At 34.1% G+C, this 26909-nt stretch overlaps 1 protein-coding gene across 1 annotated transcript in view; it reads left to right on the top strand.

The window, feature by feature from the left end:
- Positions 1 to 25981, top strand: part of TBC1D22A (TBC1 domain family member 22A) — a 186731-nt gene extending 160750 nt beyond the window's left edge. The window contains exon 13 of the mRNA XM_062582762.1: positions 22742 to 25981. Within this exon, the coding sequence (XP_062438746.1) occupies positions 22742 to 22870 (129 nt within the window). The 3' untranslated portion in view covers positions 22871 to 25981. The remainder of the gene's footprint in view (positions 1 to 22741) is intronic.
- The last annotated feature ends 928 nt before the right edge of the window (positions 25982 to 26909 follow it).

The raw sequence follows: 26909 nt of genomic DNA on the forward strand, positions 1-26909 counted from the left end.
CTTAACAAACTGAGTCTAAAGATAAAAATACATTTATGACAGAAGACACTGTAGAAAAGCAATGCCAGAGTATCAATTTGTCAACAAATTAGACTGAAACTAATTCAGCTGAAAGTGATGTGATGAATACCAACTGAAGTGAGAGTTGACTAAGAGAAAATGACAAATGTTGGAAATGTGAACTTAGAAAGTGTTTTTATATCTATTTTGTAATGTCAGTATATACAGACTTATTAGGGAGAATGCTAGACATAGAATAAATACCGATTTAACTTAAGGAATAATGACATGAGCTAAAAATATATTAAGTAATTTTACAGATACCATAAATTTAAACAGATTGGAAAAGATCCCAAACTATTTCACAGTGACTAAGTCTAGATATTCAGCAACAGTTATTCATCATACTAAATTATACTCTATGACATGACTAACAGAATTTATTTCAATTTTAGGTCAAAATTAGAAATCTAAATATAAGATTTTCAGTAGGAGTTTTCTTTAGCTTCAATAGACCAATTGTGGTCAATGCACAGTACTGTTCAGTGACTGGAATAAGAAGAAATTGGAAAGTGATATCTGAGCTTTTATTTCTTATTCTAATTCATTATATTCTTATGGGCAAATCTCTAAGTTTTAATTCTGTGTTGAAAAGCTATTATATGTTAATGATATATTTTTATTAAGATAATAGTGTGTAGTCAACCATTATCTTCATAGAGGAAGAAAAGAAGTTCATCTGCCTAAACACAAAATATCTAAAAAGTCAGTGGAATTCTCTGCCTTTTCATTGCTGACGTTACTTATTCCTTTATAAACCTACTAAAGAGCAAAAGAGTTCCACAGAAACTGGTAGAAATACATGCCGCATAGAAAAGCGGGTCTTCCACCTCCTAGTTAGCTTGTATCTGTGAAGGGAAAAGTACAAGGAAAAATTTAAAAAATCGGTCCAGTAGTGTTTGTGCACAGTCCTTAATACGAAGTGGCAGTACGTGTGCAAACATAGGATTTACATTAATTGAGTGATTATCAAGTGTTCATCTTCCTAAAGGATACATGTGTCAGTCTGTTTTGTGTGAGTGGTGGCACGATGACATAGCATTCCGTGTTACTGTTATATTCACTACTGAAAGCTAATACTAAATGTTATAGTAATTATTTTAGTGTAATATAAGAGCATTTTTAGTTTGGGTGCAAAGATGGGGGATGGGGTAGTATAATTGTCCAAATCATTGAAAGAATAGCTGCAATTGCAGCTTTAGCTAAAAGTACCTGTAGTTATGTGTCCATACTGTGAATGGGTTGTTTCTGCAGCTGATGCTCTGGCATGCTTTAATCTATCTTTTTCTTGGCCCACTCATTCTGAATTAAAAGCATGATCTCATTCAAGTTAAGTATTTTGATACTTTGCTAGAAGTCGATTTAGGGACAGCGCAGAGTATTATACTAAGATTTACCAGTTTTAAAATGTTCTATACTGCTAATACTTGTTTTTAATCTTTCAAGTTTTATGATAGGTCATTTACCTCTTGTTTGTTTTGTCTACATTTATGAAAGTGCAGAGATGCTATGCTGTGATAGAACGTGTTTTCTTTAGAAATGTTCTAGTCCACTGATTTGACATCAGATCAGGCATTAAAATCTAAAGCCTTCAAAGTTTTGACTATACAGATAAAATCTTTTATCTCCTTTAATGATTTTTGGGTTCCCTTAGTATATAAGAAGGGCTTTTGCCAATAGTCCAGAGGATGAAATTAGAAAAGGGAATGATTAATTATCTTTCCCTGCTCTTCAGGTTCCTGGTAATCATTTTCAGGTCATTTAATGCTAGTTGCTAGATTAAATTGCTGAAGAGGCACTATAAGAATCACTAGAAAAAATTCCATACCACAAAATTCCTGAAGATACAAACAGCATAGATAAATACAGACTCTTCTGATCAAAAGGAAAAAGAAAATCCTTCTGATAAGTGTTAGCTTAGCTCCATGTGATTAACAGCTACATCTTTCATGTGGCAAAAAATACCTATATCTTTATATAATCACTGAAAAAGAATTGTGTGTGACTATGTCTGAAACTCTTAACTTCTTTACTGCCAGAATTGATTTAACCAGAAGTGTAGACTTTATATACTTGAATACAGGAAAGAAAGTTGTTTCTTCTTGACACAGTTTATCTGTGCGGGCTCTCACCATAATGAAGACTTCCATCATAAAGTAGTGTCATAGCAGCAAAAATATAGTGTAATAACAGCATGATTTAACAGCATGAATCAGCAGTGGACTGTTGCAGCTTTTCAAATCTGTACTGCAACTTTGCTATCTCAACAGAAAGTTAGAAAGTAAATGAGGTAGCTTTGGGGTTGGAGTGGTTCCAGTCATCATAAGCAGACTGAATTCCTGCTTCACTGCTGCTGCGAGGATGCTGTCTTGTCGTAGTGCAGTCTTGCTGAGCAGGTTATCGTTTCCCTTGGGGTATGATCACTTACCAGCAAGTGATAAATGGTAGGCCATGAATATAAAATTGTAATGAAAGAATTTGACATTTTACTACATTTATCGATGTTTTCTTTAATTTTCAGAAAGAAATCCACTTGCATGCTCATTTCAAATTATTATTTTATATATTTTTAGATACTTACCCTTATGAAGACTTCAAATACTCACCTACTTTTTGCTAATGCTTCTGTATTCCTTGCAGCTTCTAACTCTTTTTAGTGTTGAGTTTGTTCTCTTAATGGTAAGCATTATTGTACACAGATGTTATATTGTCTACAAAAAGAGCTTTATCTTCATTTTCTATTATGGATTTTTAATGGTAAGCTCTTAACATGTAAGTTTTTCCTATCTCTGTGAAGATTTTTATTTAGCTATCTCAAAGTATGAGGGAAGAAAAAATAGCTGATAATAGAAATCTGCGTCCCCAGATTTACTAGTCTGTCAAAGAGAGGAGGACAAAGCCAGTTATATAGACCTGTCTCGAATCACTTGTTAAATTGACCTCTTCAAGCTGCATTTTGATATAGCCAAATGAAGAATGTTTACCCATACAGGATGAGTAGAATAGGTCATACCTCTGCAGTGAGAGACTGTCTCCTAGAATACATAGCTTCTGAAAAGATCCTAGGGGTCGCGGCTGACAGTTATCTCAATATGAGCTCTCAGAATGATGCTGGCACATGGGAGTGATGTGATCCTTAGATCTATGAATAGAAGAGCTTATTTTGCCTTTGTATATAGTGATACTGCATCTGGTTCTGATATCCAGCTTAAAGAAGTAGGGAGGACTAAAAAGGATGATTAAAAAACATTGGGAAGATTTAAGTGCTCAATATGTTTAATTTGTCAAAAAGAAAATTAGTAGGTGAATTGATTAATATATGAGAAATTTGATGGGAAAAAGATATGACACTGCCTTAATTTAGCAGAAAAAAAGATAACAAGCTGAAGCCAAACTAATTCAAGGGAAACTGACTCATACAGTGAAGGGCCATTAACCATCCTAACACAGTAGCAAAATAAGTCAGGGCTCTCTGCATCTCTTAAGAGTTCAGATCAATGCCTTTCTAAAAAGTGTGCCTTCTCCAATCAGAAATTATTAGTCTCTGTGCAGGATCAAATGGATTTAGGTTTTGTTCCTGGTGTCTACAGGAGAGGTCAGACCATTATAAGTAATTTTCTTTCTTGGCTTTAACATCTGTGACTCTAGGAATCAGACAAAAATTTCTGTTACATATCTGACAAACAGTGCTCCCATTAAAATGTATAGTTGTTATCATGTGTTAGATATAAAGAGCCTCTGAAATACATATAATTGCCTAAGCAATTAGAGAGTGGACTGGCCTTAAAGTGCAACTTTGCAATGACAGTCACCATATCTAAAATGTGTAAAAATGTTTTTGCATTCACACAGTTAGCTCTTAAACATTTGGATCTACTCATAGACCATCAAATAACTTTCAGTTATCCGTACTGGCTCTGCAGTTCAGTGTTGGAACCACAGTTTTCATTTCATGGTTCTCTCCATTTCAGAAATTATCCTGTCTTTCCAACCTGCTGATTGTAACACAAGTATCTCAGAAAAGGAAAGAGGTAATGTCTTTCTGTGCCAGTTTAGCCAAGGTCAGCCTCTTCACAATTTTGGTTATTTTGGTGTTCAAATAACTTCCTTTTTGTTACATAGTGTGTTCCTTAAGCCTATCAGTAAATGATATTCCCTTTGTAAAATACAAGTCTAAAATGGCAGATCTCTATAAAGCCATGTTGCAGAGAAAAAATGTTTTACCTGAAAAAGCACCAGTAGTTGCTGAGCAATCACGGCATCATTTTTTTTGTCACTACGTATAATGTAACGAGTCAGAGCTTTGAGTGTCAGGATCCTGGGACTAAATCCCGTACTTGGCTGGCAACGTCCTCTCCAGACGGCGAGGAACACTACACACAATTCAAGTCCCCTCTCATCTGCACGTGTTCTGTTTAGTCCAGCTCCTGTAAAAAGAATGGAAGAATATGGCCCCTGGTGTGTATAATCTGGAGGGATTCCCTGTAAGCCTTGCTTTATGGGTTGTGTCTCACAGAGATTCTGTGGCTATCAAAGTTTTAAATCAGATCTTCCACATGATGAAAATCTGATTTTACTAGCCTGTAAGTTTTCAGAAAAAGCTCTTTCTGATTAATATGAGGTATTTTTCTCTCATCAAACAACGTTTTTATTTATTTTCAGTAAATACCACAAAGGGATCTATGTGCTTTCTCCATTTCAATATAAAAAGCATTTTCATGAACAAAGAAAAACTATTCTTCTTCCTGAGCAATTTAAGTGACCTGCTAAACTAAATGCACTGGCAGAGCTTCCATTTAGTTTAGTAATTCACAGCTGTCACTGGAGATATCTCTCTACAAAGAAAACTGCTTTCTTTCCATGTTTATTTCTTCAGCAGAAACTGCTGCATAACAATGTCAATTATTGGCTTTATCAGCGTGTAACCCGGGAGAAGACTAAAATCACAGGAGCCTGTACACTTGACTACCAAACTCAATTGAAACTACTGATAACAGAACAAAAAGAAACTAAAAGCTTTTGGAGTATGAGCTGAATAATAGGATGAAGTGACACAGGCCTTTCTTTGAGGCAAGCAGATGGAGGAGGATTAATTTTATTTCTTTCACTACTCTACTCTCTTTCGGTTTGCTAAGTGCTGGTGCATGTAGCTTTTGTTATCTTACAATAAAATTGTCACATTGCAACAGCAAGACAGAAAAAATAACAAGAATTAAAATGCCCATTGTTTTGTCATCATCTGGTAAACAAATTGCATTTAAAATCCTCCCAGAAATGCCATTGTAACAGATTGACTATTATCACAGCCTCCTAGTTAGCGCTCTCAACTGCCATAAAAAGGAAGATCTTTGCATAAGATGACTCATATAGTGGTTTTTTGTTTGTTTGTTTGTTTGTTTTTACATTAGGCATCCCTTTGCAAATACATTAGGAGTTCCGGTTTGTCCCCTCCTAGTTCATTTTTTGCACAGTTGCATTTGCTTGCCATAAGCTGAGTAAATAGCAGTGATTGCATTCTCTCCGTAGGCAATGTTCACCAAAGTTTTGTGTTATTTATTCATCACTTTATTCATAATACATAAATGTTACACTTATATTTAATTTCAGGTACTGATTTGCATGGGACAGCAGATTAAACAGGGGCATCTGAAATCACAGTAGCTTTTGCTGTCTATCACATCCTTTCTAAAAGATTGCCACCCCGAAAGAAAAGATGACAAAACACAGCATGTAGCAGCCTCTGAATTACCAGCTTGCAGGGAAGCTCATTAAAGTAAACCAAATTTGGCACCAGTATTGCACCTCTGAAAGTTATATTTCATGTACTTACACCTTTATTCTCCTCTGTAAGAAAAGGCTACTTCTTCCAATCTGTGCTATAGTTTCTTTTCTTGGAGACTACTGTAATAAATAGAAGAATTCCTGCTCTCATCGACCTCCTGAGGAACAGATAAGAGATGTAGCCACTGTAGGCAAACCAGCCCATCAGATACTTGGTTATACCGTGTAATAAACCATTGATATAGTTTCCATTAGAAATGCTATTACTGTTTTAGTCAAACCCTTAATGAAGGTCGTGTTCATTTGTTTAAACAAAATGACATTTTATGCACAAGATGTGACTTTTGTAAAAGACTTAATTTTGTCAAAAGCCCAGTTCTCCGTAGAAAATCAATTCTGTTAAAATATTTTCCTTAAATGTGCTTTGTTCTGTTTGTGGTTTTGAGTCTTTAGATTTCACTTTTTTCACATTTTTTCAAGGCTTTTCTCTGTACCTACGAAGGCCACAAACTGTTTCTTAATGTTGTTTGAATTTTTACCAAACCACATAGGCTTGAAAAACCTGGACTTAAGAAAAATACTACAAACTGCTATTAAAATCTAGTTTATATAACACTAGTGTCTGCCACGTGCTAAAATGATTGTTAGGAAAAGAATATTTCTTTTTATTCATACTGATTTTCTGTATTTTTGCTAAGATTTTCTGTGTTTTTGCGCAGTGGAAAATGGATCATTTTGCCTTGCCTGATCTCTGATGAAAGGTCTGGAGTTGCTTTACAAATGCCAGTGTGCCTCATGCACTGAACTGTTCTGTTGGCGACTGATAGTGAGACGGGGCCCGCTGCTTTCGTCATGTAGATTTTTATAAAACTTTAAAGTGTAACCTTGATTATTTCCTTACATGTATGGAGTAGAATTACCAAAAGAAAAGTACTCATTGGTAAGCTCTTTGAGGACTTTAATCATGGAAGTCTTAAAATCAGCAGTAGAACAGGATTAGCGTAGCCTACTGTCATACAAGGAACTGAAAAAACATTCATTTTTTTCCTCATATTTGTGTTTAGAGGCTGTTTCTTTGTAGATAAGGGAAGAATAAATCCTACATTCAGCTGTTAATTTGCAAACTCATGTTTTCAATGGAAGTTGAGGTGTTTTTCGTCTTTCATTGAAATTTGATATCAAATTCTTGCTAGGCCAAAGCTGAACGTAAGTATTTCTATTTTTACAAATACAGTGATAGGTAAGAAAGACATGTAAATATTATACAAGTAAATTATGTTAGTATTTTAATTATTTTAGAATCCTAGGGTTTTAGGATATTTGTATATTTTTCCTGGCCTTTATGTACTCCATTTAGATTTTTTACATCATCCCAGTAATATGTTTTTTGTCCATATGCTTTTGAAAAATTGCAGTTCTCTAAGTCTTGCATGAAAACAGTGTGTTTGGCAAAGGAAGAACACTTTCTGTAAGCGCTTCAATATTATATTTTAAAAAAACAACAGTACATTGGGTAATGAAGAGCATGCCCTAGCTGAGAGTGGGTTAAAAGAATGTGACATTTTTAACCTTGTAAAACAAAGCTTGTGAGGGGTATATCTTTTAGGATGCATTTAGGTCAGTAAATAATAGAGGCAGAGATTTAAGTTATAATGTAATTTTGGTGCAGGATCAAATGGATGTAAATTGTTCCATTTTAATTTATGACGTGAAGTTTAGAAGCACCTTCCGCATAGAATATCAGGAGATAAGGGACAGTAACTATTTTAAGACAAAGCTTAATACATTTATGTGAGGTATTGTACGATATAGTAGGATTAATGAGTTTGCGTTTCTTGTTTGTCCCCAGAGGCTGAAAGACATCTTAAGTGGATTGTGAATCATGTTTGTTGCCTAATATTTTACTGTTTTAGATGAATTTTATTATTTAGTTTATATTGTACAATTAAGTTATATTGTGTTATTTGAATTAATGCTTCAGTTAGGTTGTCTGGGGAGGCTGATCTGGTATTTTTTTTTCCAGTGATGCACTGTTTGTTCCAACAGCTATGAAGGAAAAGCATTTTGATGTATTTTTCTCTAATGTATCAAGAAACAGAAAGGATGTTTTTTGTTTGTTATTTGTTTTTGTATAGTGAGAGAGAACTTGTGCAGTTTGGATGATCCCCTGTGTTGTGCTTTTGTGCTTTGCTCATCAGGGAAGCTTATTCTCAATGTGAACTGTTGGATAAGTTATTGATTTTTTTCTCAGGTTTATTTGGAAATTTTCAGCTATCAGATTCTGTGATAGTGTAAAAACATAGGACTTTGGGCATGTTTTTGAAGGTGGGCTGTGGTATTCTCTTGAAAGTGGTTTGCTTCTCCTCTTTCCACCCATAAGTTGTTGGTCTTCTCTATTAGTGTTCTTAACTTTGTGGCAGCTGTGCAGATATTTTGTGGGTTTTGCCATGGCATGTGTGGAATAGTTATTATTCAGAACAAAACACGTATTACACAGCTTCCTGTGGTATGGGTGATGGAAGAACATGATGGAAATAGCCTGTTTCAGTCCTATAGTCCCAGGATCCCTACAATAGTCTATTTGACTTTGTTTAAGTATTTTATTAGTTTTATATATATATTTGTGTAAGCGTCCACTGTGCATGGTGAAATACTTCTTAAGTTGCATATACAGGCAATTTTGCATCAGCAATCCTTAGCATATATTTTCTCTTAAAACAAGATGAGATTTTACTCAGGTCAATTTACAGTGTGAAATACCTGCTTGTTAAAATATACTAATTCTTTAAGTCCAAAATATGTTCAGTTTAAAATGTACTGGCAAATTATTGTCAGGAAAATTAAACTAAAAAGAGTGGTTAGCACATGGACAGACAGAATTGTAAATTTTCAATTTGAATCTGCTATACGTATTTTTTCTTAATGGACTATAGGAAAATCAATAGAATGTAGTAACTTACTCGTGGCAATTCATTTCAGAAATACAGAGATATGCCATGATTGTTGCAGTCTTGATAAGTATAGCTATCCTATGCTTGGGTGGAGTTGGGTTTTTTTTATTATTTATTTATTCTTTTTAGTACGTAGATTTCTGATCTTCATGACTTTGCCTACTCTGGATATTTACATCTGTTTTCTTTGATTTGCTGCTTTTTGCATGGGCCTACTGACAAATGATATACTTAGGCTTTCTCTTTTTAACATTTGCTCTAATTTATATTTTGATACATAAGAAATACATATCTCCAAATACCAGCAATATTTCATAAAATAAAGCCTAATCAGAGTAACTTAGGACCATTTTGCTTTGTGCTGGAGCCAACTGTGGTGTACTTGAAATCAGTGAAATTTCCCTGGATATTTCCAAGGATACTTAAGTTTCATGTGAGATATTTTTAAAATGTAGTTAAAAATTAAGGAAAAAAACAGTACTGTTTTTGTTTGATTGACTGATTGAGGTGTGGATATACATCAGTGTTTGAATAAGACGAGTTTCTCTTCTTCCTTGAATAGTGAGTGTTCTGTATCTGTGGTTAAACATCTATTTTTCATGCATATAATTTTGAAGCATTTTGAGATAATTCAGAATAAAATGCTATTATAAAAATAAAATATTTGTTTATGGAGTTGAACATCTTTCATTTCTGTGGCAATGCTTGCTTTGTCTTTAGTCCATGTCCTTAACCTTGTCTATAACCTTGCCAATAGTAACTCTTTTAAGATCTGACATCCAGATTTGTTTTATGTTTTAGGATTTGGAGTGGAGAGTTACTTAGGTTTTTGGTTTTGTTTTCATTTGAGAAGATCATAAGGCTACCTACTACATCAGATAAGATGTGAGCCTATTTTTACAGCATATGAATATATATTTTCATATAAATCAAGCAAACTGCAAACCCTTACAAAAGAAGATGTAAATCTTCTCTTCTGCTAATGTAAGGACAACTTCCCTAACAGATTTTTAAAATCACATATTTTATGATTAACAACTAAGGATGCTAATGACTTGCTAAGACTTCCATACAGGATGAAACAGGACTTTAATTGCTGTTTTAGTGTTTTTAATATGCTGAATCCAAGAATCTTTGTCAGCAGTCATGAAAAGAAAAACATGAAAGGGAAGTGATCAGATCATCAACTTTTCATAAGCTTTCATTCTCAGGATGTTCAGATGCATTTCTGTGAAGTTTTTTCTTCTTAAGAGTTTTTATAAATATGAAGTTAATTATAACAATAGTATATTTCCATATGTTATTATAAGATTAACAGGAGATTGTTCAGTTAAAGTGTCGCCTTCTACTTTCCACCTTTTTGAGAGCTGTCAGCCCTACTTGTTGACCAATTTCAGAATGTGGCAGTTGAGCCTTATCTAGCTATTGCTATTTCTCTATTTTTAGCAGGGATTTCTGCTAGAACCTGAGAAGATTTTCAAACTAATAACAGTACTGTCAAGGAAGTCAGCAGTAGAAGACTGAATTAGCTAATGCTTTTCAGCAGTGAGTTGGGGATGTTTGTGGCTGTGTATTTTGAATCACTAGTAATTTTAAAGATGAGGAACAGATTAAATTGCACAATTCCTAGTTCAGACTAGGAAAGAATATAATGACTGATGACACTTAAAGGCTAAACGAAGTGAGTGAAGAATAAAAATATATATATATATATATTGAGAATCACTAAGCTGTTGAGTTGCTGAGCGTAAGCTGGAGACAGGAAAATTTGAATTTTAACCTATTTAGAATTTATTTTAAAAGTATCCATTTTAAGATCCAACAGGTCTAGTTAAAGCATTGAATAATCTTTTTGTCTATAGCTAGTTTCATAATATTCTGAGTTCTTTATGCTTTGATCCATCAATTAAAAGATGATAGTGTGTGAAAGAAAGGTTAAAATTAAGGTAAGAGTGATGGTTTAATAGGCTGTACTTTGAAAAGAAAATTTGAGTCCTTTCAAGAAATTCTGGATGCATGGTTTACGTAATGAGCAATAAAGAAATGTACAAGAACAAATCAAATTTGGGACTGAATTTAATAAGGTCAATGTTCGACATTTCAGCAAGTATTGATCCCCCCCCCCCCCCAAAAAAAAAGCCCTGTGATGGGACAATATGTGATCTTTCACATTCAGAATGGGAACTCTTAAGGGTCAGTGATTTATGGCATGCCAAAAATATAAATCTCCTAAATCATTCATATTTACTGTGTTGTTGAAACTTTGAAGTATTTCAAGACTGGCAGAATGGCTCCATTTAGATTATGTATACTATGAACATATATTTGAGGTCCCTTGTTATAACAAAGATCAAATATAATGTTGAAACACTTACTTAGGAATAGGAATAAAATTATATCCTATCCTGTGTAAAAATATAATTATATAATAACCAGATAACCTAAAGTGGATAGTATATCTTAGAAAGCTTAATCACGAATGTTTAAGACCCTGACTTATTTTAGTTTTCTATTAAGAATACTGTGCCTTTTTGATAGGTGACATTAAATTGCCACTGAACAAAGTGTTTGTGCTAAATCTCCAGTTTTGAATCAAAATATATATTTAATAGCTAGATTGTTTTGCTTAGAGCATTCAGCTGAGCTGAAAGACTGTGTGGCAGATTTTCAGGAGCAAATTGCAACCTTTTAAGACTAATATTAGATACAGACAAAACAGGTTCAGTCCAGGTTAGGCATTTTACTGTATCCAGTGCAAGCTTAAATTCTTCTACTGTATAACATAGATAAACCAGTGTTTCTCTGTCTTATCAAAGTTAAGTTCACCCACAATTTTTGGAATTGTGTGAACAAGGAAGGTAATACTGCTTCCTCAGACCAAAGCAGAAGGTTTGGTGTTACCTCGGCTGGCACTACCAGCATTGCACGTACCCTGTGTCACATAGTTTTCCATACTCAGGAAGCAACACAAACGATCCGCTCTACTGCAGGAGAATCCAGCTCCAGTTAAGCTGCTTAACCTTTATCTGTAGCAAGTGTTTCTTAAACTGCAATAAATTACCTTCTTCTACTCTCTCTTTAATATTAGATTCCTATATCTTAGTTTTCTCAACTCTAGCTGTGCCCAATAGGAAAGAAATGTTTTCCCCGACTCTAAGACATAGGTAATTAATAATATGCACAGCAGTCCAGAGATATAGCTCATTATATGCAACTCTGTGTAGTAAGTTAGGACAGCTGGAGAAACAAGAAGTGGCAAGAGCCTAGGAAATATTGCTGAGTGTATTGAAAAAAGAAAAATGCTGCTCAAGAAAGAAAAGAGAGCTCATGGCAGAGTTAGAGCTCTACTTACTTGGTGTGCTACACGTCAACAGCAAGGGGCAGAAAGGAAACAGCTCTAAGGCAACTAACTAAACAAGGTCAGTTACGCTCTGCAATGTGCGCTGAGATACGGACTTTCCTGTTAGCAGTCAGTGTATTTGTCACTGCTTTGGTGGTAGGCGGAAGGAGGAGGAGTTGGATGAGCCGAGCAGAGTCCCAGAGGCTATACTTCATCATCAGTATCAGTTTGATTAAATGATCAGTTTGATTAAGGTGATTAAAGGGGAGGGACTATCTTTCAGGGATTCCCACTTGATCCTGGCCATCCATACCACCTTTTCCTTTTACTCTTCATAATCTCAAATACAAGCAAGTGAAAAAGAAGGAAATGAGGGAAATGGGGAATTAAATCATTCCTATATTAAGTATTTCTTATGTCCATATATTGGTTAACATGGTTGGAAAAAAATTTTTGAATCATTAAGTCCATTCCTGGTTATCTCTGGCATTACATTATGTAATGCCCTGTAAAATTATAATAGCATTTCAAAAGTTTGAATGTGTGTATATATGCGTGTGTTTCTTTCTATTTTCTATTATTTAATAAGACAAGTTGGTAATGTTTCTGCAATAATTTGTTTCTTCCTTAGCTTGTCTCCATAGTTTCTCTAAATTTAGTAGTATTGCACTTATTAGCTCTTTAAAACTAAATGGTATGTTCTAAAAGTTCAAGCACAACTTTTGAAGATGCAAATAATTCTCATAAAGAAGTAGTTTAATCAAATTGCCAGCATAAATTTTGTGGTGTTCTGTTATATATCTTACATGTGTGTGTAATATGTAACAGATGCAGCTCTTGCTCAAAATAGAACTGTTACAAATTCCTTCTTATATATAATCTTTGATTATTTAATAAGTTAACTTTTGTTATTTGCAGTCCTAAACTATAATAATGCAAAGTTCATAGTCATAAAATCCTGTAAGGCTGCAGGTTCTGCCTACTAGTACAAAACAGAGTTCTTGTAGACCAGAAATATTCAGACCATAATTACATTGCAGCTAGCAGCAGGAAGGATTAACTGTTCTGGTGGGAAAATGCTATATTTTAGGACTACCTTTTTTTTATAAAAATTAACACACTAGTTCTCATTTTAGACACTAAAAGCCTAACTCTCTTAATTTCCTCAGTGTGTTCTAGCTTGATTTTAACCTTATTGTCATTTCTGTATTAGCTAGAAATACAAACACAATTCTGTTACTGATTTTATAGTCTGTTCTTTACATTCTGTTCTGAATTTTTCTTCATTTTGTAAAAAACTCCAATTGAACTTTGTTAATAATTCACACAGACAAAAAGTTTGAACTGAATTTTCAAACATATAAAGCAAATTGTTTTGATTATCACAGCAGAGTGCTTTATATGCTCTACTCATTAGAATAACCTTTTTACTCATTATTAAATATCAATCTGTTATTTATTCTGTAGTTGTTCTTGGTGTACGTTCCTTCAGAATTGACATGTGGGGTCAGGGATGGGGATAGAAGATAAATAGTGTAATAGCTATAGATATTACCACATAACCAATATCATTGCCAAATATTATGCAAAACTGTACCGATTAAAATATGATGGGCATTGAACTATATGGAGATTACAAAGAACAACCTTGACCATTTGATTTCAATGGAAACCAGGGAAGTCCAAGAGTAAGGACTTTGGAAATATCTTATTTTTTGAGATACGTTATCTGGTAGTCTGGTATTTTCTTTAAGGTATTGGATTTTGCATGAAATATTTTCTTTTCAAGAAAATAAATGTAAAAAAATTAATAAATAAATGTAAAAATAAATAAATGTAAAAAAAAAAGTAAAATTATTACATCTGAGACCAGCCATTGCTTAGGAGTATTACTCTCAAATCTTGTATTATTACCATATTGCTTAAAACACAGACCTTGTACTTTTACTTTTCCTACTTCTGTACCTTGATATTTTTAGCAAGTCTACTACCATCTTCTCTTGATTACAAGGAGATCAGGATAATTCTTGAATACTTACCTAAGAAAAATGACATTTTTAAAGTATATATATTGCACTATATAGCTGCTAAGAAGTGCTTTAGCATATTTTATAAAATATGGTACAGGCCCATAGAGAGAACTATGCCAATTGCAGATAAAATAGTGGAAGTATACTGAATGAAGTTGTATAATACATTGCATTTTGTCTGGTAACAGAAATGTTGAATTTCAAAAGTGATGGAGAATTACTTCAGAACTGTGGAGTGTATATATGAACATAAGGATAAAGGGATATTAAAATACCTAAGTTGTTTTATTTTCTGCCATATGTAGTAACATACTAAGTAATCAGTTTGGTATATAGTTAGTCTGTAGCACAACTCAACAACACTGCTACATCAACCTCAATCACCGTTTGCTCCCAATAAAAAAAAAAATGCTTCCTTTTACTTAGTAGGGAACATACTTTATTATTTCTTGAAAAAGACTAAATGATTAAATAGCAATTTATTCAATGTTAGACATTTCCTGTTATTGATTAACATCATGTTCTGCAGCACGACAACAAACCTTACCTGGGAAGACTGACATGCTCTGCACTTCTCTGTTAAGCAATGGTTTATGTATATTAACTGCTATAGGACATTATGACATTTTGCTCATGCTAGAAACTTAGTAGAGGGAGAATCTGTTCATTGCATCCAGTTTGCCAAGATATTTCAGATGCCTAGTTTCTTGCTGAGGTATGGCTTAATGGGATAAGTTGCCAACACTACATCTTTTTGGAAAATCCTGTGTTAGGAGAGGGGAAGAGAAGAGAAAACTGTTCTAGGGGAAGGGGCATGGAGATGGAAGGTAGACATGAGGCACAGTGGTAAGTAGAAGAAATCAGTTAGTTTACAGCTTGTATACAGCACATCTTTTTCTGTATTTATGTTCACCACCTTTTCTATTGGGAGCTGCAGTTGTTAGGCTCAGAACAGCAGATGTCTCCTTCTCCTCAGCCCTAGAAGATTGGACCTAAATGTCCATCTCCTTCTTATGGGGCCCAGTCCCTGGCAACTCCTCACTTGCCTTTGAACTGAATGATACAAACATGCAGCATTTGTCCGGAACTCAGGAGCCTGGTGCAATTATGTTGCTTGGTCCTTTGGGGAAAGGAGTGCACAAGCTATTGTATGGGAGTTGTCTTTTGGAGGAGAAGCATAAAGGAAAAGCATAAAATTTATCTTTTTCCTGTCATCATGAACTTCCCCCAGCAAATTGCCTTGACCTTTTAAAGACGAACGAGAACAGCCCTGCAATAACATTGGTCACCTAACTCCCTCAACATACCTGGATTCATCCCATCCAGTCCTATACACCTGTGTATGTTCTACTTAAGTGGAATCTAACTTGATCCTCCTCTACTATGGGTGGTGTCTCTTTCCTCCAGATGTTGCTCCTAGGCATGGAGACTTGTGAAGTCTGAAAGTAGACCTGGACAGTCAAGATTGACACAGAGAAGGAATCAAATTGTCATTTCATTTCTAACTGTGTTAAGATTTTTACCACTTGGATGGGAAAGTGCTCTTATTTTTCTTATGAATTTTAAAAAGAGATGGAAATAAAGATATTAATTTGTAGGTAATTTTTTTATACATATAATGATATTATTCCACAGATCAAGAATTAACTGTTGCTTGTATATACTTCAGATATCTATAATTCTTCCCCAGTAGGAAGAAGCCTGTCACTGCCTAAATGGCCATGAGGAAGTGAGATTGGAAGTGGGTCTTTTTTTTATAGTGTATCATGAGAGAGCAATATTGTATATAGATTGAACTGAAGTGGTGCTGGCAGGCTAGTTCATGCAGATAGACCTTAGTTCAGGACATGAATATGGATGTTTAGCACAGTAAGAGTGCAATGAAACTAGAATACTCAATTCACAAAATACAAAGGTTGTGGTTTAGACTACTGTGTATCTGTTGTAGATACAGCCAAAGCATAAGCAAACATTGGACTGGGATTTAGGAAACCACAGCTCTGCTAATGATCTACTGACTGCCCTTGGGCATGATAAGTCAAGCTGTTTTTAATTTTATATAGGAGGGAAATAAGAATACTGATCAACTTTCCAAAATGCCTTACATTTTAAAAGCTGTCTGTGAAGGCTAGATGGCATTATTATCAAAATTATTGTTGTGAATTTGTAAAGCTATATTACAACTGGTATTTTCAGTGAACTCCTGTGGTTCGTTATTATTTGTGAACGTTACATATGTAACGTAACAGAAGCTGCAGGTGTCACTTACCGATGAGTGCATGCTACAGTTCTCCATCTCAGACCTTTCAGATGACCCAAGTCATCTGAACCTCAGTCAGTTAGCTCACATTTTGGGCTATTGAGGCCACCAGTTCACCTGAGTGTAAGTTATCAGAGATGGTCATTCTAATAGCTCAGTCGTGTGAAAGTTAAGATCACTAAAGAATAATTTCCTAGACACCGCTGGAGAGCAAATATGTTGAAGTCACACAGTTGAAAAGCTTTATGTTGATATTGGTTGTCCTGTATCATTGCACAGATGTAAATACTGACTTTTTTAAACTATATATCACCAAAGAATTATGACTAAATTTTGGTAACAACAAAGGGAGACTTAATTTATTTTAAAATCTTTTTAACATACAATATTATGAAATGTCTTAAAATGATAGACGGTGAAAGCTAGAGGTTATTATTTTTTTAAAAGCCAATTTCATGCTACAATGTATAAAACTAAATCCCCAGATTATTTTGATTATATGATCCCCAAACACAGAAGATAAGAGCTCGATCCCTTTCTCTGTGGGGGAAGTAGAGAAAGGATGGGAAAAGAGGGCATAAGCATCTTTTCTGAGAGAAAGCCCAAGGCCACTTTTCTGAGTGGCCCCAGAAGGACTGCAGAGCTCAGCCCATTATCAGAGACCCATATAATTCATCAGGGCCAGCCGCACAGCAGAGCCTAAGTATGGGAGCAGGTCAGCAGCCAGGTGCAGGTGGAGAACCATCACGTCAGGTGGCCGTCCCAGTTCTATGATTTGAAGTGCTTTGAAAAGAATGGCCACTGTTGTTATTTAATAGATACTTAAAGTCCACATGCAAGTGTTTATTCTTTTAACTATTTTATTTTCCAACTGTGAAATAAAGTAATAGGTCTGTCATTTTTTCAGACATAGTCTCCTATGAAGATAGGCTAGTTTCTTGTGTTTTAGGCCCGTACTGGCTTTATTTAAACATTGCCCCTTTAAGAGGTAATGTTTCCAAAGTGCTGAATTTCTGCAACATAATGGGCTCTACAAGTAAGGATTGATAGGAACAGATGTATGAGCAGAACAGTGGAATTGTTCTCATTTAAAAAAATGCGTATCAAGTATGTTTTTATGAGATTTTTCTTATGAAAAATAGACTCAATCAGACTGCTAAAATAAGCAATATGATTTGCGCTAACTGTATTAAATGTATAAAGAACATCAGGATACTTTTTTTTTTTTTAGCCTTGGTGTTTGGTGAATAATTTCAGTGAAACTAGGAAGTATTTGACAGATTCTCGAGCCAGGTAACATCACATTATCATTTAAATTAAGCAGAAAATATTAATCTTGCAGGAACATTTTAAAAATACTGTTTTTTAAGCTATTCTTGTTCTAAATATATTAAACAGTTTATCATCAATGAATGTTTTCTTAGTTCAAGTTCATGATTCATCATACTTCAAAGATAACCTCATATATTTTAATTCTGTATGTGGATAGGAAAATGAACTAAATCAGTTAGCAAGGATACCTTATTTACACATGGATTCTAGTGGTTTCTACTTTTTGGTGAAAAAAGAGCAATAATAATCAAAAATAAATCAATACTCTTTAGTCGCTCTTCATTTAGGCACCTATGCTCATTCATAAATATGAAATGCTAAATTGAACAGTTTTAGACTGACTTGTCCTGTGCTCTTATAAATATGCATTAGTGTATGTTTGTTATGTTTCTTCCAATCAAGACTTATATTTGGGGATTTTTTTTGTTTTGTTTCTGTGTTCAACAGTTTAAAAAACCCAAAATTTTGTTTAGGAAGGTTTTTTCCAGTTCTACTTTTTATGCTAATCAAGCTGTAAAATTTATTTTTCTTTGAACCAGTTTTGAAGCTCTGTAGAGTAATAGATCACAGGAAGATAAGCTTCATTTTTACTAAATCACTCAAGCGATGCGTCTTGGTGCTGGTCTGTTACTTCAGTTGGATATATAATGCATATTTGCTAGTCAGTACCAATCTTACTTTGTTGAACAGTTAAGGCATCGACCTTTTCCCTTGATAACAGTGGGCAAAATGCCCATTTCAGTGAGAACAGAATTGGACACTTGATGAGTTCTACTCTACTACTCTGCCAGATGAAAACTATGAATAACTTTGGAAATAATCATGGAAGTATTAAGTTAATGCTTAAGAAAAATTCTATTTTCTATTTGAGCTACTTGTTAAATTTCATATAGTTGCAAATATAAAAGATGAACTTCTGTGAGGTAATGTTTTTCATACACCACCAAAAGAAACGTCTGATTGTTCCAGTTTTGTAGCCTTAAGCATGGAACACTTAATTTCTTCCTCTATTGCACTTTGTGTCCTAGAAGGAAAATCATGTATTTTGTCTAGTTCTTCATAGGTCATTTCAAAACAAAACATGCAAAACTGTTAATTTATTTTAGAAAATGCGGTCTGTTGATTTGTAAGATAATGCACCTTCAGTGCTTTGAAATGGTAAATACAACAGAATAAATTTGGATGATTGGCTATAATAGTTTCATCTTTTGAGCAGTTAGATGTTTGTAAAAGTGACTACGTAGAAGGTTTTAAGAGATTAAACTATAGTATGGTAATCATTTTCTGACAGAAATAACCAGTATATCACCCTGCCTTCAAAACTGAATGTATAAGCAGAAATCATTTATACAAGAATTTTCTGTGTTTCAGGAGTCTGTAGCAACATTTTCTAGCTTCAAAAACATGTACAGTTGCCATAGAAACAAGTTAGCATAATGGACAAGTATGTGACCAAAGCAGACTCTTGCACTGTAATCTCATTCTGAAATGGTTAAGCTGAAATTCAGTAGCTGCTGAGCAGATGAACAGTACCATTTATACCAGCAGGTGTTTGTTGCAACATCTGATAAGGTGATGTTCTACAAGGTACGAATGCTGAGATCTGGTAGAAGGCTCACAGTCCTCCAGCGGCTAGAGCACTGGTTAGGTCTACATTTATTTGAACAGGAGCCCAAAAGGAAAACAAATGCTATTCAAGTGATAAAAATCAGCTGTACCAGTTTGCACCAAAAGTCTGGCCAAGAAAAGTCAAGGCACTGAAAACATTAAAACTGCTAATTTCACAGAACTACTCTAGTACTAACCGAATCTAGCTACTGTATTGCAGAACTGATAGCACGTTACTTCATTTGAAAAAAAAACAAAAAAAAACCCAGCACACTGATAGAGGTAGCTATATTGTCATATTGTCCCTTTACACAACCTTCCTATTCCACACTGCTGATTTATTAATTACAATTATCAGCATATCTGCCAAATAAGTAAATAGAAGTGAAAAAAGGGGGGAGGGGAATTTGGCAGTTTAACACTTCTTTAAAAATATGTTGTCTCAAGTACTAGAGATATTTTGATGCTAACTGTTGTATTGCTAATTATTATTTATGATTAAATATATGGTACTGTTTAACTTCTGTCATTTCTTGCTTCATCTTACAAGGTTCAGTAGAATATCATTATGAAATAAATGAAGCCAAAATAATTGCATCTCACACATACAAAAAAAATATTCCACGTTCCTCTCTATTGTTCACTATTTCCTGAAATCACAGAATCCCTGTTAAGCACTCCTACAGGTGTCTTCCACCAAAATAAGTGCAAATTGGGGCACCAGAGACAAGATAAGGAAAATGAGGTCCTTAAGAATAAGAAGAGCTTGTGTAGTTACATGCAATATCACAGGATTCTGATTTATAGCATGATAATAGATGTGCTTTTAATTAGATTCCTGCTTATTCATTTCTATTATTTAGAATAGATCTTAACAAACGTGTGAGTATTCATCCAAAAATATACAAAAGTATATATCCATATGATCACAAATCTTGCATTTTTTTCTACAAAGATAGACCACCTAAAATGTACAAGCAAGCTTAACAATAGCATATATTTCTAAGATTATCTTACAAATCCCTTCATAAAATTCCATATTCAGTTTGCTATGATGATACTGATCCAAAAAGTTCCCTTTTGCTGTTCTACCAGATCTTAATTTTTTTTTAAGGAAAGCTTTTGCCAAAACAGTTAAAAGCATGAGACAAGCAATCTCTAGGTGATCTTTTCTTTGGAAAGTTTGAAGCATGAAGTTGATATTTGGGTTAAGGTGGCTTTTGTGGCAGGTTTGAGGGTGCTTTGGGAGTAATAAAAATTAAACTTCCCAAATTTGTTCAATTACAAGCTTTATTACATTGTCAGTTGCATGAACTCAGAAGAGAATTTCTAGTAGATGATCTTTCAAGACTCGTTCAAAATTGGTAATGTTACCCTACAGAGGAGGATTGGACGCTTTGTGCTGCTGCAAATCATGGTGGATTTTGCTCCAGGCATCAGAACTGAGCACACAGGGCCTGTTCCTGTGAGCTCTTCATTACCTCTGTCTCTATCCTCATGTCATTACCTCACACCCTCTGTCCCTGGGCTTAGGCAGCTTGGAAACAAATTTTACCTAAACCTAATACGTGAGGGAGGAAAAATTGATCTGGAAGAAAATGTTTTGGGACAAGAAACCTGAAGAGAGGGAAACCAAGACTGGGAATTGAGATGGGAACTGACTGCAACTGTCTGAATTCATAGTTTATTTTATATTTTTTTATGTATAAATAGAAAAGCACAGCTTATCTTTTCATCAAGTCAGAGACTCCTCCAGAGAATATCAGGGAAGATGAAAGTATCTGAAGTGACTGGGAAAATTTTGTCACTGGAAAAGTCTCAGACTTAGTGAATGATCATGACTTTGAACATGTATCCAATTGTATAACTCCTACTCTGGAGGACAACAGTATTTTGGATAAACTAAAACAAAAGAAGGTAGTAATAATGTCCTTTTGATCATTTAGTGGTGGGATAGGAAATAAACATTTTTCAAGCAAACCTTTTGAAGGATCTTTTAAAGTGGAATCAGTGGGACTTGGTCCTGTGCATCACAGTTGAACACAGATCTATAAAGTCCTCAAATTCTGATAATTAGGGCATTTTGTATATTTGCTGATACCATATTGCTACAATAGAAGGTATGCCCTATGAAAGCAAGAGTTCATATTTTAGCTCCTTTTTAAAGTTCAAATTATCATCTGCAGTTGCTTTAGTGACGAAATTTAATCTATATTGCTGCATAATTAATATTGAAATAAATTGAACTAATTTGAAGTGCTAATAACTAATAGTTATTTGCTGTGCACTATTTACATGGCATACCTAGGAAGTAGCAGCACCAGAAAATCAGATCTTCATGTTTGCATGTGAAAAGACTAATTAGAGAAAAAAAATGTAACACTCTCATTCATGCAGTGGTCTCATCTGGGTTACTTAATACTAGTTTTTGATATTGACATGCAATGTAGTTAGCAACTTTATTTATCTGTAGCTCTCTGCTTATCATCCATGCAATAAAGAGGTTATAGGAACATATAAGGAATTAAAAATAAAGTGAGTATTTTGCAGCTTCTTAAAGAAGAGATGTAGGCTTGATATATCTCATGTTCATAATTGGCATAGAAATATTGAAGTAATCTGAGTTACAGATTTTACAAACTGAAGTTGGGTTAAAGATCTTAAACACACAAGATATGTGTGGAATTTTAAAAGAACTACACATAAAACAATAGGTATGTGAAAACTTGAAGACCATGGTTGGGAAGGGAAGTCAATTGTATGACAAAGCTAGAAGAGTGGTCCTGTGTTAAAATGATGAATTCGACTTACAGAGCTCAGAATTAAATTTCTGGCATAGTTCTGCATGACTCAGTTCTCATGGGTATCTCAATTGCTAGTTATAAAATGTAGTAACACTATTTTCCTTTGAAAAGTCTGATATGTGTGTAGTTCTGTGATGTGTTTGCGCGCCTGACATATGAGGACTTGTGTGTCTGACTACTGTAGAGAGAAGGACGATCCATCCGTGATCAGAGGCACCTATAGGGGAATAATCGCACAAGGGCAAAATGCAGATAAATAGAATGCATTTGCTTCTCATTTGGGCAGTATAGCTTTCTTTCGCTCCTAATGTGTACCAAACAAGTGAATTCACACACTTTTTAAATTTTTCTGGGCACTAGAAAATACCTGTAGTTCCGGTACAATTAATAGGTGGTTTCTGAACTTTAATAGCAAGTTCTTCTGTAAAAGTTATAGGAAAATCACTTAACTTAATGGGATCTCAGATCTCTTTGGGATACTAAGGTACTACCTGAGTGATTGCTTATGGTGTATTACTTTGATGTTACACTGATATTTGAAAAATAAATACTTTTTGTTGTTTTTTTCTCTCCAGGAATTGCTGATATTTTTACAGAATTTGCCCACAATGCACTGGGGAAACGAAGAGATTAGTGTACTCCTGGCAGAGGCCTACAGACTAAAGTTTGCATTTGCGGATGCCCCCAATCATTACAAGAAATGAATATAAAGAACCAGAAATTGTTAAGACCAACGTGTTCTGCAGTATTACAGCATCAGTTATTCTGGTTGCGCTTTTGGTTCATTCTTCTTTCATTTGAATTAAGATGAGCATTAAAATTGTGTTAAAATTTACAAAATGAGAACAGAATACCAAAGAAATGGACACAGCAGGATTCAAATATTGAATGAACTTTAAAAGTGAATTTTCTTGCTCAACGTAAAGAAAGAGGTCAGTTGTCTACTACATAATTTCTTCTTTTTTCACGTTCTGTAATTAAGAGAATTGCAGTCTGTAATTTCTGTCTAACAGTTGTTATATGTGCTTGAGACTTAAAATTTCTTACAGAATGATTATATGATTATTTTGTTGTCATCTGTAATAACTTTATCAGTCAGTATTGGCCAGTGATAAGAATTATTTGAGTGGAAGAAAAGATTTTTTCAGTCCTGAAGACCAGTTGAGACGGCAAGGCCTGTATTTTGAGATCTGGTTATGTCTCGGAAGACATTTATATTCTCATGATACCTTTTCTTTTTCTATGGAATGAAGTTAGAATACTTCTGAAGTATAAGAAAGATGCCTCAGAAGCTTTTTTGCCATACAAAGAAGTTACTAAAAGTTTAAGATTCATCTCTAATGCTAAAATAAATCCCTTTATATATATTTTGGAGAGGGTTTTTAATATTGAATGAAATAAAAGATGAGATCTTGTAAAAATAATTAAAACCTTTTCTTAAAGGCTTTACAATTTTTCAGTATGAAAGCTCACTTTTAAGACACTTACATTAAGAAGCTTAGTTTACAAAGCAGAATGCGTTTTGATCTCAGTTGTTGCCTTATTCTCCATTTCTAGCATTTTAGAAAAGGAAGATTAATACACCTATCCTAAGCTTATTTTAATAATTTGTTTAATAGCTTTTTCTCTTATTATTCAGAGGAAACAAGAAGATAGTTCCTAATAACAGTAACAGTAACTATATACCCAGATCACTTGTGTCATTAGTAGAATAAAAATCTCTGTGACTTTACAGAGTGAAATTAGTAGTTCTTCAATAATCATGGGATTCTGAATAATTTCTTAAAACTTATATAATTTAAGTGCACTATTTATTTTCAGGAAATCTTTTCAGATATGGATTCTGATGTTGCTCTATTGGATGTAAATAAACTCATATTAATTTGTGCCTACCCTAAATATAGGTTATTAAGGGTGAGAGTTGCTATAGACAATATACTGGGAGCTCAGAACTGTTATTCTTCAGTTCAATTCTAGAATTGCACAATGTTGCACCAAAAGTACAGTGCACTTTTAAGATTGGGAAATAAAAGATCTTCAAGAGATCTTCTCTTATGATGTGTTCTTGGAAGATTATTTTCAGGTCCTTAAAAATATGTATCTACATTTTTTTTTTAAAAAAAGAAGGCTTTCTAGATATGTTAGTTACATTACTTGTTTTAGGGGCCGAAGTTCTTGACACCAAATTTTTAATAAGTTACTTAGGTGTTTCAGGGTAAATAGAATACATTTTTACCAACATATAATTATATGAGATCTGTATTTTCAAATGATATAAAATCATTAGTAGACTGGAAAATACCAACTTAATTCCGAAGCAGGAGGGTTTGGTGACTAGGATGCATTTCTGTTCTGCTGAAGTCAGCTGGAGTCGTTAGTTCCAGTGTGTAGAAGTTCAGGCCTCCTAGATTATTGCACTTGTGCCTACAGTGTGTAGTTGCTCTATGTTTCTTAAATGTCAGTATACTCTTTTCTGTAACTTCAATTTATGGTCTAATGTATCAAGTTTTATCTTTATGTTTACACAGAATGTCATATTGTGCCTAACGGGAGTGTCTACCAGTAACAGAATAAAACAAACCAGAAATTTATGACCATTTGCTTTAGTTAAACTTAGTATGTTCAATCATTGGTTAATAGAAATGCGTATTATTGTGACTAGAGAGAAGACACACACCATTAAATGTATAATATTGTAAGGATTTACTGTAATTTTTTTTTATTAAGATGTTATTTAGGTAGTTACATGTAACATAAAAAGTTGACCCAGAGTCGTCTGCTGTGTCAGATGCTTCTGCATAACATTTATGAGACTAGATACATAAAGTTTCCTTCACCGGGTCCACTTACGTTGACTGCCATGTCTTCCAAATTCAACAGGTACCTCTTACTTCCCTTGGAAGAAAGTATTACCATGTTACCAACAGAGGTCACATTTACTACTGTGTCTGTGTCAGAAGTTGAATATTGTACTTGAGCACATTGCTTTTTAAGGATAGTGGGATGTTTCCTAATCTAATAACAATGTTTATTATTTTATATATAGAGAGAGAATTCTCTGGAAAATGATATAGGTATATAAATGATATTTATATATCTATACAAATAGAAATAGTTTTCAGTAACTAGAAGGCCAATATTTATGTAAAATTTCAGAATTTTCAATACTTAAAAATCATTTCATTTTATTAAAAAAAAATCTTTAACAATTCTACATCTCAGGTAAAATGTTATTCCAAACAAAATATTACAGAGAGAAGGATATAACTTTATCATTATTACATCCCATGCACTTATTTTGTCAAAATTCAAGATTCTGAGTATTATAAAATTCCTTTATAAAATATATTTTCTTATGAAGGAGGCATCATGACACATCACTAGTGAATCCATACAGTAATTTCCTAGCACTGATGTGAAATATTAAAGTTACAGTATCTCAAATATGTGTTGAAGAATTTCTGTAATAAAAATTAAAATAATAATGTACCATATAAGCAGATTTATGACTACAGTGTTTGAAAAATGTAAATAAATTAGTCAAATATGTAAATGCAATACATGGGATAGGATAGAAATGTAAGTCTGAAATCTTATGTAAGTCTGTAATTCATTACAAGGAATTAGTTACCTTATTTTCTAACTCAGTTTCATGTAGAAAGGCCCATAAATTTGTTTTTAACTTCAAAACTATAGAATAAAAGTATGCAAAGTTCAGTTGTATGCTTCTGACAAATATTAACACTGAGACACTGGCTAAAACTGTAAAGGTGATGAAAGATGAGGAAATAAATGCATATTTATGAAGTGCTATATAGAGTTGAAAACCTTTTTTATTGTTTTCCTCAAACACATTCCATACTACATCAAAGGGTATTTTCAATGTGCTTATTTTTTACAGTCTTCATACCCTATATCACAAGAGCAAACGCAGTGGGAAAAGCTCTGTTCTCAGTTACATTTCTGCAATTCCCTGCCCTTGTAGCTTCTGCAAGTTAGTAAGGCAGACAACTTAAAAAGGTGTGTGTCTGCATACACCACTTACCTACAAGGTACTGAGCATTCTCCTTGAAAAATGAACGAGGATAAATTTGACAAAACAGCAGAATTAATCTGGGAGAGTGTATGAAATCAGGGAAAAGCAAACAAATGAAGAAGTCCAGAGTTTTGTAAGCTTGGGAGGTGAGGAGAAGAAACTCCATCTGGGAAAACAGTAAAAGGCAGTGAAAGGGTTGGAAACAGGAATGATTTAAGCAGATCAGCGAGCAAGGAATGATGTCTTACGTGTACGGAGGGGCTCAAGCTCCTTACATCAAGGAAGCTGGAGGGAGAGTTCCAATAATTACAGCGGGGTTGGTGAAAGAATATAACAAGCTTCGTTATGTGGAAGGCAAAGTTAATAACTTTGCTTAGTACTTCAAAAGCAGAAGTGTTAAACAGTATGCACAGCATTTGGGGGGGGGGTGACAAAAGAATGCCAAGGGCAATCTTTTTGTTACATGCCTGAGTGACAACAAATTGTAATCATGCTGCCTTCTCACCCTGAATGGAATTTTTGTTTCTCCATCTGCAGATCCTGTAGAAAATCAACAAAGAAAGAGATTTCAAATGACTTTTTGAAAAACTTCAGAAATCAAGGAGGATGGAATAAAGATTCTGAGGGTTTCACAAGAGATGTGTTGGGGGACATAGCTGAAAGCTCTTTCTTCATTTGCACATATAAAAGTATAGTAGTTCTGGATA

The sequence above is a fragment of the Rhea pennata genome, chromosome 1 (assembly GCF_028389875.1).
Source record: "Rhea pennata isolate bPtePen1 chromosome 1, bPtePen1.pri, whole genome shotgun sequence".
Lineage (NCBI taxonomy): Eukaryota > Metazoa > Chordata > Aves > Rheiformes > Rheidae > Rhea > Rhea pennata.